The sequence below is a fragment of the Ursus arctos genome, unplaced genomic scaffold (genome assembly GCF_023065955.2).
Source record: "Ursus arctos isolate Adak ecotype North America unplaced genomic scaffold, UrsArc2.0 scaffold_26, whole genome shotgun sequence".
NCBI lineage: Eukaryota > Metazoa > Chordata > Mammalia > Carnivora > Ursidae > Ursus > Ursus arctos.
The window spans coordinates 39205312-39224591 of NW_026622941.1; the positions used below are offsets into that span (position 1 = coordinate 39205312).

At 43.1% G+C, this 19280-nt stretch overlaps 2 protein-coding genes across 2 annotated transcripts; one reads left to right on the forward strand and one right to left on the reverse strand.

Annotated features, from left to right (window-relative positions):
* The first annotated feature begins 7400 nt into the window (after positions 1-7400).
* On the forward strand, positions 7401-10206 carry LOC113257469 (olfactory receptor 8S1). The gene is made up of 2 exons (XM_026501620.2): positions 7401-8173; positions 10044-10206. Exons 1-2 carry the CDS (start codon positions 7401-7403, stop codon positions 10204-10206), a joined length of 936 nt encoding a protein of 311 aa, XP_026357405.1.
* A 2697-nt stretch (positions 10207-12903) lies between these two features.
* Positions 12904-17115, reverse strand: LALBA (lactalbumin alpha). The gene is made up of 4 exons (XM_026501566.4): positions 15830-17115; positions 15343-15501; positions 14803-14878; positions 12904-14283 (listed from the first exon to the last, which is right to left on the reverse strand). Exons 1-4 carry the CDS (start codon positions 15960-15962, stop codon positions 14223-14225), a joined length of 429 nt encoding a protein of 142 aa, XP_026357351.1. The 5' UTR covers positions 15963-17115; the 3' UTR covers positions 12904-14222.
* Between the last annotated feature and the right edge of the window lie 2165 nt (positions 17116-19280).

Genomic DNA, 19280 nt, shown 5'->3' on the forward strand with positions numbered 1-19280 from the left:
ATCTCCTTTAGTTGAGCTTCACCCTCTCTGGCCAGGAGGGGGCGCTTCAACCAAAGGAACCCGGGCAGACATACCTGACAAGTTAGCTACATCTGTGAGACCAACCGCTATTAAAAAGGTGATTCAGGTGGGAAAATTAACAAGGGCGGGCAAGGAAACATAGAAGAAAGAGATTGCTGAGTGAAAAGAATTTTGACTTTTCAATGTGTTAAAAGCAGCTCTCTGTTGAGCCCTTGTTGAGATGGCTACTGAGAATTTGAGATCAAGGAGCAAAGTCCCCATCCTTGAACACCGCAAAGTGGAGGAGAATGTTTGCCAGCTCCTGAGGGAAAGGTTGGGCTCACCGTGGCTCTTCAAATGGCGGCTACCTTTGTGGAGATGGTCTGTGCAGCAGTGGCTGGTTTCCTAGGCTGGATGGAGGAAGCCATGCGTCACACACACCAAGTCTGAGCTTCTGATTCTGGTATGTTTCACGTACATGTTGGTGGTTTCTAAGCAAGAGAGAAAGAATGGGCTATATGACCCTGTGGAGAGAAGACAAGTGAGCTCCCTCCAGTCCTCTCCCCTTGCTATGGGGCAGCCTTTGGCTGTGACGCATATCCTTATTTTAATGCTGCTGTCATATTGTACCCTTTTCCTGCAAATCATAGATTTATAAGATTTGTCATTTTGAATCCTTGGAGTCTTCTTTATCAATGGAAATATGTCTGAATCTTGCCATTAGTACAACAACAACAACAACAACAAATCCTCTTGCCCTCTTGCAGTTTAGTGAGAGCTGAATAGGAAGTATGGGGTCAGCAGGCACGCTGGTGTGGCTGGCAGGGAAGTTTTCTCATGGGCCATAGGGAGAAATGATCAGTTGGTCATAGGACCTCTGCAATGAAGTCTGAATGAGCTAGGATTATTTTGCCCTAAACCCATAACCAAAGAGACCACTGAGGATTTTGAGAAAGAGGAAAATAAGAAGATATTGGGCTTGGGGAAATTTTATCTGGAGGAAGAATGCGTTGTAAGTACTCAAGAACTTGAAGGAAGTTCCCACAGGAACTTGGAAGTGAAAGCAATAGATTTCTCTCTGAGCATTAAGTGGTGATGCTTAATGGATTAGACCAGCGATACGCAAAATGAAAATACAGGATAGTTGAATTAATATATTCAAAGTATTGTTGTATGCAAAAATGAACAGAGTCAGCAGCTTGAACATGTCCCATGGAACGCTAATCCCAATTTCAAACTTCCTGGTCTCCTGAGCTGAGCTGCCACTGCAGCCTTCGGGAAGCTGGGCTGGCGGGCTCAGGCCTCCAGCGAGTGCTGTCGGGAGCGGTGCACACGTCTCTCCCTCCAGGAGCTGAACCTGGATGTTCCTGGGAAGAGTAGCACGGGGAAGATCTGGCGGGGGGCACGGACTGCCTACTGTCGGGAGACTGTCGCCACTTAACGGAACTCAACCATTGTGACTTCAGCCACAACGAGCAGACAAAACAGTACAGAGAGATGTAAACACCAAGCAGCTAGTCAGAACAACACAATAAAAAATGTGCAAGGAGATAGACGGACCAAAACAACCCCCCCAGAGGAAAGCACAGGGAGGGCATTTAAAGAGATCCAAATACAGTAAAAGAAAAGACATCCTGGAAACAAGAGCTACAATTTTCTTATTTAAAAACTCAGACTTCAGGTTTTGGCTCAGAGATGCAGAGGGCTGGCAAGCTGTCCCTCCCGCTCTTACAATAAGAAAAGGGCTAGACAAACAGAAAGTCAACCGCTTACCTTAGCCATCGGAGAACTGTCTTGGGCAGATGGCCACGGAGAAATCTGGAGAAAAGAGTGTGCCTGCAGAGAGACCCAAGACCTGAGCATTTATTTACTCAGGACAGAATCTAAACTAGGAGGAAGATGAAACTTAGAAAGAGTGACGGATTGCTGGAGACCGGATTGCTGGAGGCCGTGTGTGCCATGTGAGGCGCTGAGGCCCCAAAGGGCTGCAGTCCTAGGGAAGCTCCCACCTGCTTGCAGTTTGTTCCCCCAGGAACTCCGCCTGGCTCTCACAAGGAGGATGGTGGGGGGACGCCAAAGAAAGCGGTCGTCCTGGGCTGGCTGGGGTCAGGGAACAGCAGCCACCGTCAGATCTCCCAGGCCCGGCTCTCCTAGCTCCCTTGTGGGACAAAAGGCTCAGCCTGGAGCAGGAAATTCCTCAAAGTCCGCCCGAGGGTGCTGGTGCGGCCCCCTTCCAGCCACAGAAAAGGGTTCAAACCCTTACTTAGCCTGTGGAAACTGGTGAAGCTGGAAAGGCAAGGGTACTAACATAGCCAAAACAATGCTCAGAAACAACAAAGTTGGAATGACTTCTCTCATCCGATTTCAGGACTTACTATAAAGTTACAGTATTCAACACAGGGCTGTATCTGCAAAAGGCTAGCAAAGGAACAGACGCGTAGAGCGCTGAAACCAGAGAGTCCAGACACAGATCCACACAAGGCGAGGGGACTGGTTTTTGAAAGGAACAAGGGAAACTCAGCGGAGAAATGAGAGCCTTTTCCACCAGCGGTGGCAGCAATTGGATGACAGAAGAGCAAGTGCAAATTAAAAATAAAAGGCTAACTCCCCCACTAAAAATAAAGGAAGAAGGACACCTGGGTGGCTCAGTCAATTAAGGGTCTGCATCTGCCTTTGGCTCAGGTCATGATCCCAGGGGCCTGGGATCGAGTCCAACATCGGGCTCCCCCTGCTCTGCAGGGAGCCTGCTTCTCCCTTGGCCCGCCTCTCCCCCTGTTTGTGCACTCTCTCTCTCTCTCTGACAAATAAATAATATCTTATAAAAATAAATGCATACATACAAACATACATACATAAATACATAAATAAATAATAAAGGAAGAGACTTCTCTCCCTCTTCCCTTTTCTTAGAGCATTTACCTTAGAAAACGTGTAAGTTCTTTCTCTGTCTCTTTGAAATGTGTGTAAATCTTTTTAAAAGTTAAAAAGCCCCTTTCCAGCTTTACTACCCAGTAATGTCTTTCTCAAGGACCTAAGAACCAACTCTTCAAAATGTAATTATCAGAGAAGACAGTGCCCCCGACTCCCAGTTTCTGGGGAAGGGCAGGAGCCTAACCTCAGAGGGGTCTCACTTCAACTTGTAAAACTACCTCCTGTTATAATGATGTAATAAGTTCGTTTTCCTTTGGATAACGCCAATTAGCAAACCCAAACAACCACCTCAACCACCAAGTGAGTCTGGAATGAGCCTATGTGTGACAAATCAAATGGGGCTGTCACGTTCTCTTACTTACAGACTAGTTACTGTTTATCATGACAACATGTATGTAATGAGCCATGTCTGCTTGGCTCTTGCTGGTAGAGTGCTAGGTGACCTTCATCGTCCTCCTAAGTGCAGTGTTGGACCCAAGGGAGACAACATTCCCGGGTGGTCCACCAGGTTCTGTGTACAATGGTGGTCTATTCTCTCTGGATATCACATTTTCATCTGATGATCCATCTAAGCCACCAAAGCTTAACTTCCACACCAGAATCTATCTCTGGGACATCAACGGTCAGGGGGCCATCTAATTAAAGATAACTGGAACAACTGCTTGTCTGTTTCAAAGGTTTTGCCGTCAATTTGTCCTTTTCTCGCAGACTGCAACCCTGCAGATCCTCTGTATGGCCATTCAGTATTTGACCCACAGGGCAGAACACCGGATATTCAGACCATGGGCCTGGTGCTATGCAACGTAATTCACATAATCTGTGCTGGTGTGAAGCAGCAGGGGGCATCGTCCCCCTGGGCCGTGCATCTCCGTATACAGTACAGACTTCGTGCGCACGCTAGCCGACTCCACTCCCGACGTTTGTCCTCTAGAGACTGAGAGAATCCCCAGAGACGTAAATGCTCTCAAGAGAACTTCATAGCTGTAGATTAGTTATGTCTAAGACGTCTGCTTGCAAGTCTTGCTTCTTTGCTGGATCGAAATATATTTTGTGATGTACTCAAGGTCCTGAGCTCTACCAAGTATTACAGTGCATTTTAGCCTAATTTACTATCTGTATTAAGTCATAAAGGCAGCCTTGGATGATTAGGAATTCTGTTATTTGTAACACCCAGACCTATTTCTGAGTATGTGGAACTAGATCTTCAAATGGCCTTTGTGAAAAATGTTTTAGCTCTTACCTTTGTCGGCGTGTAATGAGAAAACTTCCTTTTACCCTGTGCAGCTCCGAGAGCACCGATGTATTATCTCAAACACAATATAAATGCTTCTGAAGGCAAAAGAAAGAAAAGAGGGTTATTGCAAACTTAGTTTTGATGGTGGGACATTGGAGACAATTTGGGTTGATTAGGAAATCTATCTTAGGAAGACAAAGGTTAAGCTGTTATAGAAGCGATCCCAAAATACAGAGCCTCAAACAGAATAGATTACTTTTAAGTCCAGAGGTGTATGGGTGGTCCCAAGTGAAAGGCCCAAGTTCCTTCTGTAGTGTCGTTTCGTTATTTCCTAGGTAATTAGTCACCATTCAATCCTCATCCATGGCAGACACCGATCATCCGGGGCATCTGGGGCTCAGTCAGATAAATGTCCACCTTGTGGTTTCAGCTCAGGTCATGACCTCAGGGTTGTGAGATCAAGCCTCTTATGGAACTCTGTGCTCAGCACGGAGTCTGCTTGAGATTCTCGCCCTCTCTTTCTTTTTTTTTTTTTTTAAGAGTTTATTTATTTAGCACAAGCAGAGGGAGCAGGAGGCAGAGGGAGAAGCGGGCTCCCCACTGAGCAAGGAGCCCCATGTGGGGCTCAATCCCGGGACCCTGGGATCATGACCTGAGCCGAAAGAAGATGCTTTCGGAGAGCCACCCAGACGCCCCTCACCCTCTCTTTCTGCCCCTCCCCCAGCTCATGCTTGTGGGTGAGCACTCTCTGTCTAAAACTAAATAAATAAAATCTTTAAAAAAAAAAAAGACTGATCATCCTTCCTCAGTACTGCCCTTCCCTTCTACTTTTCAGTAATAGAACTTTCCCATGTCTTAGACACACTGACTGCTCGTGGAACGCAGGGACCACATTTTCCAGCTCTGTGTGGTCAACGCTGGGTAGCAGTCAAGGAGCTGATAATTGTTGAAGCTCGATGATGGATACAGAAGGGTCAATACACTATTCTTTCTACTTCTGTATATGTTTAAACGTGTTCACAATAAAAAGTTTTTTGCCACAATTGATAATTTGTTTTGAAGTTTTTAATCTATTTGGATTTTATGTGAATTGCAATTAAAAAAACAATTAATTTTGGATGACATGATAAATTTTTATTTTCTTTTTCTATAATTAAAATATCTTTAATATCTTTTTTCTTTTCTTTCATTTTTTTTTCTTTAGAGACAGAGTGAGCCGGGGGGGGGAGGGGATGGGCAGAGGGAGAGGAAGAGAGAATCTTAAGCAGGCTCCACACTGAGTCCAGAGCCCGATGCAGGGCTCAATCTGATGACCCTAAGATCATGACCTGAGCAGAAATCAAGAGTCAGATGCTTAACCAACTGAGCCACCCAGGTGCCCCAATATCTTTTTACATTTTTAAAGTATCCTCAGTATCTTTTTCACTTTCTTTTATCATTATACTATTTGTATAATCATAAATATGATTTAAAACATAAAGAAATGAGAAGGAAGGGAAATGAGAAGGAAGAAGGATGAAGGGAAGAAAGGAAGAAGGAAATTCCAAGTTTTTGTACCAGGAATCCTCAGAACTCTATATTTTTATCTTTAGACATTATTGGCCACCCTGGGTCCCCTCTTGTATAATGCAACCCACTGAAACAAGAGTGATTTCGGGGAAGGAATAGTTGGCCCTTTGAGACTTCATTCACACTCAGAGCAGACCTGCTGCTTAAGGGCCTCTCTGGGGAGCTCCCTCACTCTCCAAGGTCTAGAGCTGAGATCAAGTCCCTCTGGCCATTGTTATATGGGAGGCAGATTCAAGAAGTCTTCCCCTTAGACAGAAAAACTATAGGGATACTTCCTTGCTAAGAAGTTTCACCCCTGAATCTTCTAAAGGAAGGATAAAGTTGAGGGTAGCCCACAGAAGCCCTAGCCGCATCTGAGGCTTTTGCACCAGTGTTGGAAAGGATACATTTGGTTATTATCCACTGAGAGCATCTCTTGTTGGCATAGGGTGCCCAGGTGAAGATAAATCTCCTTCTCATTCATATCCATCTCCTCCTAAAACTCCCCGCTCTGGGAACCCGTGCGTGTACAAGGCAGGAATAGAGATCAGATCCTCACTTAACTCCTTCCTGAGTTACCTATCAAAGAGAAAGGTGACAATTTTACTTTGTTCTGGTCTAGACCAAACCTTCTAACTATACATTTTACCAGGTGTTTTTGGTGTTCTTTTATCTTTCTTATCTCTTCCCTCTCTCTCTCTCTCTTTCGGCTTTTACCATCCCTGTGATGCACAAAAGATGGTCCAAGTTTGACTTGGCTTTATCTAAGTCCCCTGGTACCAACCCAGAGAATACCACAGTCTTCATGGACTTTCATGTAACGTACTGAGATTACGGAACAAACAGCAGACAATATAGATTCACAGAAACTCTGGAATGGGAAGACCTTGGAGTAGCTGATGTGCACAGACCTCACCTCCATTTCGAGGACTTCCTGGCTTCTGTGAAGTCAGCACATTCGTGTACCATTTTTGCTTGGGTTGACAGAGAAGGGGAGAAAGGATTTCTACTTAGTACCAATGATACCCAAAGAAGATTGTCCCTTAATCTTTAGAATTTTTTTTTTCAATCTAGAATTTCTAAGCTGGAATGGACTTTAGAACTATCTAGTTCTCCCAGATTTTTTTTAATAAGAAAGTCCAGTGGCTTACTCTTTTTCCCCCCAGTGGCTTACTCTTGAACTTACTATGGGAGAGAAAGGTCTTGCACCATCATTAGGTATCACGATGCCCCTATCAATCATTCATTCATCATGGTCTGTCAGCCAGACAGTCAGCCAAAATGTTCATCACTTATTCACTGTGCCAGTCAGCCCTCCTGCGGTTTGAGCCCAGTTCCTTTTGGAACTGGAGAACAGCATTTCTCAATGTTGTGGAGTCTGTTCCCAAATGCTTTCCTTTCCTTCTCCAGTCTGGATAATCCTTGTTCTGTTCTCTTCTCTTTCCTTTCTAGGTCAAATTGTCTACATTCTTCTTTCCCACCTTCCCCACCTTGGCCAATAGCTTCCTGCCCTGAGCCAAGGACTGAGGTCTGACATGGCAGGGGTGTGGCTGCTGCACAATCTGTCCTGGATCAACCATGAAGAATTTCTCCCAATGCCTCATCCCCAGGCATGCTCTGAGACTGATATCCCTTGTGATCATTCTTTTCCATTCTTGTCCCTCTGAAAAGAGAACTTAAATGCTCCATGGAAGTTGGCAACATAACCACAGTCACCACATTTGTCCTCCTAGGACTATCCAACAACACTCAGATACAGGCTGTGCTCTTTGTGCTCTTCCTTGGAATTTATCTCCTGACCCTGATGGGGAACCTGACAATGCTGCTGGTGATCAGAGCTGATTCTCACCTCCACACGCCCATGTACTTCTTCCTGAGTCACCTCTCCTTCCTGGATGCTTTCTATTCCTCAGTCATTGTGCCTAAACTGCTAGAGAACCTTCTTTCCAAGTGGAAGACTATATCCCCCCTTGAGTGTTTCACCCAGATCTCCTTGGTCATATTTTCTGGGGCCACTGAAGCTTGCCTCCTTTCAGTCATGGCCTATGACCGGTTCCAGGCTGTGTGCCACCCACTGTTGTATGTGGTGGCTATGAACAAGAAGGTATGTACTGGCCTGGTGGGAGGATCATGGGCCATAGGAATGGGGACTGGCCTGGTTAACAGCATCCTTCTGGCTCAGCAGAACTTCTGTGGCCCCAACCTTGTCCGCAGTTTTGCCTGCGAGCTTCCCCCAGTGCTCCTGTTGACCTGTTCTGACCCCTACGTTAGTGTTGTCTCCATCCTGACCACCATGGCAGTCCTGGGCCTTGGCACCCTTGTCCTATTGCTGGGCTCCTACACTCGTATCATCATGACAGCTCTGGGAATCAACTCTGCCATGGGTCGGATCAAGATCTTTTCCACCTGCTCTTCTCATTTTCTTGTGGTCACCATCTTTTATGGTTCAGGAGTTTTCAGGTATGTCATACTATAACCTCCTATATGGCCTTGGTCTGTAGAAGAGGACATTGCAAAGTAGCAGGAAAATGACTGTGCTGAAATTCAGAAGGCTGGGTTCTAGTTCTGGCCCTCCTGTGGACTAGCTGTGTGAGTTAAAAAAAATTCATTTTTCTTTCTCAGTTCTCAATTGTTCAACTCTGAAAGATGAGCTTATACAAGGACTAGAGGCTTTCCTACTTTCATTAACTTATGATTAATAGCTCTCAAAAGGAAATCAGAGAGTCCTTGGTAGATTTTTATTCCGTGCTAGACAAAACAATAAAACATATCATTCTTAAAACAGATGACATCTTTTTTCCTACTGGAAGATGATGTCTCTGAAGCTTATTTGTGCTATAAATATTTATTATTCACCTACTGTACACCAGCTGCTTTTACATGTTCAAGCTTAATTTTAGTATGTAGCACACTACAAAGAAATATTTTTTTTATTTTTTTATAATAATTTTTTATTATGTTACGTTAGTCACCATACAGTATATCCTTAGTTTTTGATGTAATGTTCCATGATTCATTATTTGCATATAACACTCAGTGCACCATGCAAAAGAAATATTATTAACCCCACTTTCAGGTAAGGAACCTAAGTTTCAAGAGTAACCAGGTAATTTCTCAAAGGTCCCAGAAAAAGTTATTAATGGAGCCGTAGTATAAACCAAGTCTCACTGACTTAAAACATCATGCTCTTTCCTACCATACTTCTCTCAAACATAAACAGCTCTAGCTGACAAGTACTCACTTACTAGGAGCAGAATAATTAATGGCCCATGGTGTCTACTAGTGAACTGGAGATGGAGTTATACAAATTGCTCCGTCCTTTTCTCACCTGTTTGTTATTTGAAGAGAAGGCAGGGGTGGAAAAGGATAAGGAATAATCTAGAAGACCTCACCTGAGGCTTTGGACAAATCTCTTTATCTCTCTCTGTCTCATTATCCTCATATGACATAAGAAGACAATAAGGAGAGAATTAGATTACTCCTACCTACTTCACAGAAATGTTAGGAGAGATAAATTAGATGAAGAAAAATGACAGTAAAATGAATATCTTTTCAAATCAGGCACTCCAGAACCCACAAAGAACATTCCAATGATGATGGCCCTGTTGCAAAAAAACAAAACAAAACAAAACAAAACAAACTTAATGCTTCTCTGGGAAATATTTCCAGTGAGACTCAAGAAAATGCACCCTAAAATTCAACCTTATTATTTTGGATTCAATTCTTATGCTTAACACATGTTTATCTTCCGCTTTATTTATCAAACTTGGCTTCTTTTCTAAGCCAAAGAAAAATGTACATAAAAGGACAAATGTTTGTTCCACTAGCATTATATGAAATAACATGCCATGACTGAAGATATTTCCCAGAGCCATAAATGTTGGGAACCATGACAGCATTATTAGAGTAAGCATACACTTTGGCAAGAAACAATCCTCACAAGATGAAAACATATAGTTGTACATACAGGGGAAAGAAGAGAAAAAAATCCTTACATCTTTATAATATCTATCAAGAAAAGATGTTTTGAAGAGTATGAAGAACTAGAGAAATGCATGAAATTATTATTAGTTTTATTCTAACCTACAGCACTTGATGTGCTAAAGAACTTTCTTTTTTCTCAGGGCAGCTCTTATGAGATAGGATAACTCGTGTTTGGAGACATTTAGAAATGAATGACTCTCACTGTTACACAGTCATGTCTAGATATTGCTACTCTCTTTGCAGACTCTCTTCGCAGAGTCTCTGGTATGGGATGAACCGTGGCTGCCAATAGTATTGTGGCCATTGTTCTGAGCTCAGTTTACTCCTTTGCGCCATTCCCTTCAAGGTACATGACCCCAGCATCTGGCTCAGCCCTGGAGCAAGTACTCTCCGTGCAGTACAGTGTGGTGACCCCGCTGCTAAACCCCCTCATCTACAGTCTGAAGAACCAGGAAGTGAAGGCAGCTCTTAAGAGGGTGCTGGCCAGGAAGCCCAGCCTTACCTTCTAACCCAGCTCCACTGCATCCTCATAACAGGAGAAACAGTTGTGCAACAGAAGAGAAGGCAGGAAGAGCTATCACCAGCTATCTCAACATTCTTTCTTTTCCAAAAGAGAAGCGTTAGTTCCTCTGACCCCAGTGTCCTCCCCCAATGAAGTGAGATGAGAAAACCTCCATGGAGCATATGACACCTATCCACAGGGGGACCAGTCACCACTCAAGAAAATTCTCACAAAAACAGTATGGAGGATCCTTAAAAAACTAAAAACAGAACTACCATATGATCCAGTAATCCCACTTCTGGGTACTTATCCAAAGGAAATTATATCTAGATGTCAGAGGAAAGTGGCATGGAGGAGAAATTGGGATAGAAAGGGGAGAGAGAGTCCACATTGTTGGGCACCATTCTGAGTCCTTCTCACATAGAGCACCATGAAAGGGATGCACTCTGAGGGCCCTGCCTGAACGTCCCCACCAACCACCTGAGCCTGGACAGCTTCAGATCCCTGCCTGGTTCAAGTCTTGTTCCAAGCCCAAGGAAAGAGAAGGAATTGGATAAACCAGAACAAATTCTCAGTTGCCATCCCAGATCCCCTTCAGCTCCCACACATGTTCACAAGAAGAGAACAACACTTTCCTGTCCTGCTTCTACCAAAGACCAAGAGGTCTGCATCAGTCAAGACTACTTCTATGCCAGCTCCCTGGCTTCTCTCTGTTCTTGATCTTCTGATCTTCAAGCTAAAATACTCTCTGAAAATAAATTTGTTGTCAGTTTCCTCTAGCAAAGTCTTCTTCAGATTACAGCCTCATATATGGTACACTTACAGGTGACATTTCCTGGTCTTCCCTGCAGAATGTAGGCTGGAGCGATGGGACCGAGCTCAAGACCCACCCTTAGTTGCATTTCTGCTCTGGCCACTTGTTGAAGCAGGTCCCTTATATTTCGAGAACATTTGCCTTCCTGGGGGGTAACTAAGGCAAGGTAATAGTAAGAAGTAGATATGTGAGCTCAGTGGGAGGAATGGCCATCTCACCCTGCCCTCCCACACATACCCATACAAAGGGGTCACTCCTAAAACCTGGAGAATTGGGTAAGTCCATTTGGCCCATAATTAGGAAGGGAAAGCATGTGATACTCCTGGGAGATGCATCACATTGTGTTTAAATTCACACTAAAATCACATCATGAATACCAAGTTATTTCCTGAGAGTTGCTTTTAATTAAGTATAGGGGAAGGATGGCCTCCCACCCCTATCATGGCCCTACAGGTCCCCAAACAAGCCATAGGGACTTCATTTGGGAATTGCTGGTCTCTGAGACAAGAAAAGTATGTTCTGACTGCCTTAAGCCCCAGCAAGTATAGGGAACGGAGGAGTGTACTCAGCTATATTAGACATCTAAGAAAGGCAGGAAGAAGACAGGAAGTAGAAGATAACTCACCTAATTCAAAAATGTGGTAATTTATTTTTTCTTCAAGTTTTTATTTAAATTCCAATTAGTTAACATACAGTGTAACATTAGTTCCAGGTGTAGAATTTAGTGATTCATCACTTACATATAACACCCAGTGCTCATCACAAATGCCCTCCTTAACCCATTTAACCCATCCCTTCATCCACCTCCCCTCCTGCAACCCTCCATTTGTTTGCTATAGTTAAGAGTCTGTTTCCTGGTTAGCCTCTCTCTTTTTTTCGCCCCATATGTTCATCTGTTTTGTTTCTTAAATTCCATATATGAAAGAAATCATGTGGTATTTGTCTTTCTCTGACTGACTTATTTCACTCAGCATAATACTCTCTAGCTCCAACCCCAACACTGCAAATGGTAAGATATTCTTTTTGTGGCTGAATAATATTCCATTGTGTATATATAGACCACATCTTCCTTATCCATTCATCAGTCAATGGACATTGGGACTCTTTCCATAATTTAGCTATTGTTGATAATGCTGCTATAAACTTAGGGGTGAATGTATCCCTTTGAATTAGTGTTTTTGTATCCTTTGGGTAAGTACCTAATAGTGCAATTGCTGGATTGTAGGGTGGTTCTATCTTTAATTTTTGAGGAACCTCCATACTGTTTCCCAGAGTGGCTGTACCAGTTTGCATTCCTACCAACAGTGTAAGAGGGTTCCCCTTTCTCTTCATCCTCGCCAACACCTGTTGTTTCCTGTGTTGTTAACTTAAGCCATTCTGACAGGTGTGACATGGTATCTCATCATAGTTTTGATTTGCATTTCCCTGATGATGATTGATGTTGAGCATATTTTCATATCTCTGTTAGCCATCTGTACAGAAATGTGGTACTTTTTTTTTTCTTTAAAGATTTTATTTATTTATTTGAGAGAAAGTGAGAGACAGAGAGCATGAGGGGGAGAGGGGAGGAGCAAAGGGAGAGGGAGAAGCAAGCTCCCCACTGAGCAGAGAGCCTGATGTGGGGCTCAATCCCAGGACCCTGTGATCATGACCTGAGCCGAAGGCAGATGCTTAACCGACTGAGTCCCAGGTGCCCAGAAATGTGGTACTTTAAATTTAAGTTTTGGAATGCTGGATTGTCAAAGCAGGGAAGGATATCAAAAAAAAAAAAAAAAAAAACCACCTAGACTAAAACCCTCCTTTTAAGACAAAGAAATTGAAGCACAAGGGACAGAGATGACATGCCCACGTTTGCACTATCAATGAGTAGCAAAAACAGACTTTATTTTTTTTAAGGTTTTATTTATTTATTTGACAGAGAGAGAGACAGCCAGCAAGAGAGGGAACACAAGCAGGGGGAGTGGGAGAGGAAGAAGCAGGCTCCCAGCAAAGCAGGGAGACTGATGCAGGGCTCGATTCCAGGACCCGGAGATCACACCCTGAGCAGAAGGCAGACACTTAACGAGTGAGCCACCCAGGCGCCCCACAAAAACAGATTTTAAGACTCAAATATCCTGATTCTCTTCCTTTCACATTTCCCAAAATCATTAGGATAAATCTCCCTTAAAAATAAGCAAAGCAGGGGCACCTAGTTGTCTCAGCATGTGACTCTTGATCTCGGGGTTGTGAGTTCGAGCCCCACGTTAGGTGTAGAGATTACTTAAAAGTAAAATCTTAAAAAAAAAAAAAAGTCAAAGTAGCAAGGAGAAGTAATGGAGTGCAGGGTTCAAACCAAAAGGCCCAGGTGTCCAGATTCTTCAGTTGCTGAGCTGACTGTAAGGGTCCTGTGATCCTGTCACAGCACTTTGTGAAGGATATTTCTTTATCTCAAGAGTAGGGAAATCCCTCAATCCATTCAAGTCACCCATTTCAGATTCTTGGTGCCCCTGTCCTTGCTGTCCTTCTCCCACCCCGTATCTCCACCAGTCAAAATCCAACCCATACTTCAAAACCAGCTTAACTGCCACTCCTTTCATGAATCTTTCCTTGATCTCTTTTTCCCACAGCACCTTCTCAATATAAAGTATCTTTTCTCTTATGAATGCTTGAAGAACATTTTTAACCTCTCTCAGGATGCATTATTCCTTGTATTATAATTATTTATCAATGTTTATCTTATCTTTCCTACTAGTCCTTGAGGGAAGAGATTCTTTTGCCAATTTTTGACTCCCTCTATAGTTCCTTGAATTGGTACAGAAAGTAACCTCCATCTTTCTGTTTTAAGTTCAGCCTATATCCTCTCCAGTCGAGATGGGAGGTGGCTATGACCTACAGCTTCAGTGTCCACTCACTCACTATTTCCTCCTCTTCCCTCTGGGAGGAAAATACAGCCAGCCACTGAAAACCAAGCCCTTTATTCTAGACAGAGGTGGAATCCATTATTGTAGCGAAAGTGCAATTGGAGGGCACTGAGCAAGGGTCAAAAGTCCAGTGTATCAGTCATGCATCACTGTAGAATAGTCCTCAAGTGTCCAATGGTGTCACTACAGGGCTCAGGACTCAGAGACAAATCAGCTTCAAGGGGGAAGAAAGAAGCAAACTGAGGTAGCCTTAGGGAAGAGACATTCCAGGAACATACATAGGGCAGAAGCAGCAATGACAGCAGGCAATCACAACTTCTCACAGTGCCACTGTTCCAGCTTCTCAGAGCAGAGTGGTTTATGGGCCAACCTAATAATGGAAAAGGAGACAGGACAAGTTGGCTGACTGGATCCTAGCTCGAACTTCCATCTAGCTTTACCCCCAGGATGGCCAAGGTGGAAGAGTGCAGATGAAAATTAGAGAAAAACTTTCCTAGCCAGATGGCGAGGAACACTGAACCACCTAGTGGAGTAGGGTACACTTTTAAAATTTCAAGAAAATTGTAGGGTTGTAAAAGACATGCAAATGGTATCAAGGGCTTATTTCAAGGTCTAGGACTAAACCAGCAGAAATAGATGTCCATGTCCAGGTGAAGGGAGCCCTAGGTCTCAGCCCTCTATTCCTTATGCTTATTAGGAATATTGCTAAATAAGAGTGGCATGAGAGAGGCTTGGAAAATTGGAAACCTGAGTCTGCTTGATGAATTTTGTTTTGGAAACTACATTCTAGATTAAATGGCCAGGAGATAGAAAGAGAGGGCAGTGGTGCTGGAGTGAGAAAAACAAGGTGAAAGGAAAGTAGAAAATAGAAAATAGAATGGGAATTCACCAGTAGTCAATTCCTTCCTTATCCAGAATCTTCTTGGCACAGATCATGTCATCAGTAAGGTCATCATCCAGGAACTCTGGCAGGAGTTACAAGGATAGGAATGTGAGAGATAAGCATTACCCAGAAAGATAATGAGTTCCCTCTTCCCTGGATCTAGTAAGTCTGGTCCTTCTCTGAACTGGAGAGTTATGCCTGTTGTCTTCCTATATGAGAAAGCCAATACAGTAGTGCCCCCCCACCCCAGATAAGGACTCTTTTCACTTCTCTTGAGGGTCTTCAGAGGAATTATCAACTTCATCAACTCTGAAAATGTAAGGTATCAGACTTCAAGATTTCCAGACAACTAATATCATCTACTTCAGGGAACTGCCTTGGGCTCTGGTGAACATGAAAATTCTAACAGCCTTTTACTCAGTACTGTCAATTCAAGCCCCACAGTTGAAGGCAGTGAAGCCAGAGGTGTGCGTGATACCAAAAATGAGATTATCCCAGGGATAAGCTCTGAGAAAACAGAGGAACAGGGTAAAAGAAGCTACTCACTGTCACAGGAGATGTCACAGATGTTCCTTGACTGAAGGATCTGGTTGTCCCTGCACCAAAATTTATTGTTGATCTGGAAGAGTCCATATTCTGTGCTGCCATTGTTATTGACTATGGTTTGTGTATCATAACCACTGGTATGAAATATAGTACAGATCCCTGAGGGAAAGATGAGAAAGAGGTATCACAGAGGTGTCCACGTACAGCGTTTATAGCATAAATGAGGACCTGTATCACCAGAGGTAGAAAAGCTCTCTAGCCAATCTCCAAATATGGCAAAGCACAAAGTATCTTGATGAGATGAAGAGCCCCAAAAAGGATCAGACAATAAGAGAAAGGGAAGATACATGAATAAGTATAATAAAAGAGTAAACAGATAAGCACATAAGAGGATTATTAGATAATTGAATAAAAGTGGAGAGGAAAAGGAGAGTGGAAGAAAGAGGCAGGTGAAGAATGGAATGAAGCAAAGCATCAGGGAACTCACATTCAGACAAAGAAATGCCTCCAAATCCATCCATGTCTTTCAGCACCTGGGACAGCTCACATTTTGTAAATTGCTTTGCCTGGAAGGCAGGAAACATGACGCCAACCAGGAGCAGAGAGACAAAGGACATCATTTTGGCTGCCCCCAAGATCCTGAAATGGGGGCACCACACAGTTTCACCTCCTTTTATTTGTGGAGAAAGCCTCAGGGGCCCTGGCACCAAGCCCTACATCCAGGAAGAAGATGAAGAGAGACTGTTCATGCCAACACAGAAACACTGAGCCTGCCAGCTTCCTTCCGTACTTTTACCCCATTTTTCCTTCTCCTCCCCTAATATCTAGTCCATACAGGTATTGTTTTCTGCCCAGAGTTTCAAGCACGATTCTGTTCCCATTTGGCTTTGTTTGTACTTTTGTTTCTTGTAGATTTGGTTCTGGGAAGCAGGGTGTCCCCAGCCTACTTCGGGAACAAAGGATGCCTCAGGGGTAATATGAGTGAGGCAATCAGAAAATAAAATAAGGGTCCATGACCAACACTCCCTTCCCCCTAGAGATACAGAATATGGAAAAAAGAGTGTATTTCATTACATGCCATAGTCCCAGATCAAAGTTGGTACTTGTCCAGTCAACCCAGGCATGGAACAAAGCCCAGGAAGAGTCCCTTGATATGGTGGTTCATGGCTGGGGGCTCAGGATTAGGGATAGGCTATAGCAACACAGACTTTAAGAATCAGATATAACTTGGATCCAGAGACTTTGTACTTCAGGAAAACAGAGAATTTGAAAAGTATGTATGGCAGTACATACTATCCTATCCTGTGAGCCATTATCAGGCTCTCCACCCCTAACCACCACAACCACTAAATAGCCAGATACTACATTGGTGTTAATTAAGACATTATGTAAAGCCAAAACTAACTTGTAGATTTGTTCTTGGGTATAGAAACTTATAGACAGCCTCAGAGTGGGCCACAGAAGTTTAAAAAGAGAGTAACCCAAGCCAGTGGGAAGATAGGACTTTGAACACTTTAAGATTGGTCTAGGATATATCTAGAGCCTATAAAACAAGATTCTGGATCTGATCTTTTCAAGATCAGTGCCTCTGAGCAAGTATAGAGTTAAGGGTACTACTTCTGAATAATTACTCCACCTTGCTAGCATCAAGCTTCATGTCATGGTGCCAATAGCTGTTAGCCTCCTTCATGGCAGGGCCCACTCTCTTTATTCCAATCTCTAAACCTGATTTCTTATATTGCAGTGGGTATCCAACTATTTAAGACTTCCAAACTGAAGGTATTCCAAACTGTTATATCCTACAACTCTTCAGAATCAAGGCAAACTCCTCTACATTTTTTTAATTTATTTGAGAGAGAGAGAGTGCCCACAAGTGGAGAGAGGGGCAGGGGAGTGGAGGGAAGCAGACTCCCCACTGGGCAGGGAGCCCAATGTGGGACTCAATCCCAGGACCCTGGGATCATGACCTGAGCTGAAGGCAGATGCTTAACCGACTGAGCCACCCAGCACCCCAAACTCCTCCCAGTTTTATCCCATCTTCTATATCATGGATAACCAGTATAGGAAGTAGCATGAGTGAAAAGAGTGCAGAGGATCGTGGTGCCAAGAGAGATGAGCAGAAAGGCCAGATAGCAAAGAGATACATGTTCAGAAACACAGTGAAAGGTTGCTACTGCATTTTTCCTCCATTCCACCCAGAGGCATTGGAGGGGTGCATGAAGGACAGGAATAGGAATTCTATCACACTAAGCAAGTATGGTTGAGAATATGGCTGGGAGTAGAGGACGACCTTGAACCATATGAAAGAGGGAACTGATAAAGAAAGCTAGTCCTGAGGACTAGTCTTTCCAATAGTGGAGTCTGGTGTAAAATGCCTCCTGCACTGGACTGTGGACTAAGTACCTGTGATAGAATAAAATGGTGGGCCAAGATATCAGGAATCACAGGGGCTTACTAGGCCTTCAGCCAAGTCAAGACTTAGGGCAACAGCCTGCTTGCCTATAATTTGCTTGTATCTCTGCCCTTCCCTGAAGCAATAAAAAGCAGTATACAGATCTGCACAGCTAAGCACAGAAAATAAATGTGCTTTGGGCAAGAGGAACCATTATTTCCTTAGAAATGTTTGTAAAACAACATATTTGGGTGTCATCTGAAAAAGAATATGGAAGATGTCTACTGGGAACAATTACAAACATTCAGAGAAAGACGCAGATTCTTGGCGATAGACCAAAGAACAACAAACAATGACCACAGTACTGAAAGAGGAAGCATATGGAAAGACATCAGCACAGCTAATGGAGGAAAGCTCCAGTTAAAATCTCCCTTTCCAGACAGGTAGGGTGCTCTGTGTGAAGGCTGAGATCAGAATCAAGGCAGTGAGGAGGCATTTACAACGCATGGATTTTTCAGAAATATGCTAGGAAGCTATGTTCATTCTCTCAGATGCTGTGGTAAAAATCAGGTTTCTCAAGCCAGTCCTATTTGGAGGACTTCTAGAGATGAAGGAATCGAAAGCAGCGGATTCAAAACACATTTGGCAGTTGCCATCCAAAACTTCAGTTTGTGGATGAGTGGTAATTTATAGAGGGAGCCCAGGACTACCTTTTGGAGGAACACCATCCACACCTTAGATCTACAATAATACTGATCATTACTTCTTCTGGTTAATACACTCACCTTGTTCTACTTCCTTCCATAATCCAGGTAAATTATCACTAGGTGGACAATGAGGCTAGATCTTGGACTTGACACACAAATTTCAGGCAAATTCTTAATTGAATTAGAGAGTTATTTAAATCAAATACAATTTGGAAAGGGAGTGATTTCTATTGGTGCTTTTATTTTGGGATTGCTTATGCAAAAAATCCTTGCAAAGTCCCTTAGCACTATGAATTCACGTTCTGTATCCGCACCAAGGGCCTACTCTCAATTTACATAGTATTATTTTGAATTGTTGTATTTGTATTACTATTTCTATAACTGTTCTTATGCTTAAAAGGACCAATTCATTTTTTTATTTAAATTCAATTAATTAACACGTACTGTATTGTTAGTTTCAGAGATAGAGTTCAGTGATTCATTAGTCTTATATAATACCCAGTGCTCATTATTATCACGTGCCTTCCTTAATGTCCATCACCCAGTTACCTGATCCCTATACTCCCCTCACCTCCAGCAACCCTCAGTTTGTTTTCTATGATTAAGAGTCTCTTGTGGTTTGTCTCCCTCTCTGATTTCATCTTGATTTATTTTTCCCTCCCTTCCCTTATGATCCTCTGTTTTGTTTCTTAAATTCCACATATGACTGAGATCATATGATAATTGTCTTTCTCTGATTGACTTATTTCATTTAGCTTAATACCTTCTAGTTCCATCCATGTTGTTGCAATGGCAAGGCTTCAAATTTTTAATGGTTGAGTAGTATTCCATTATATATA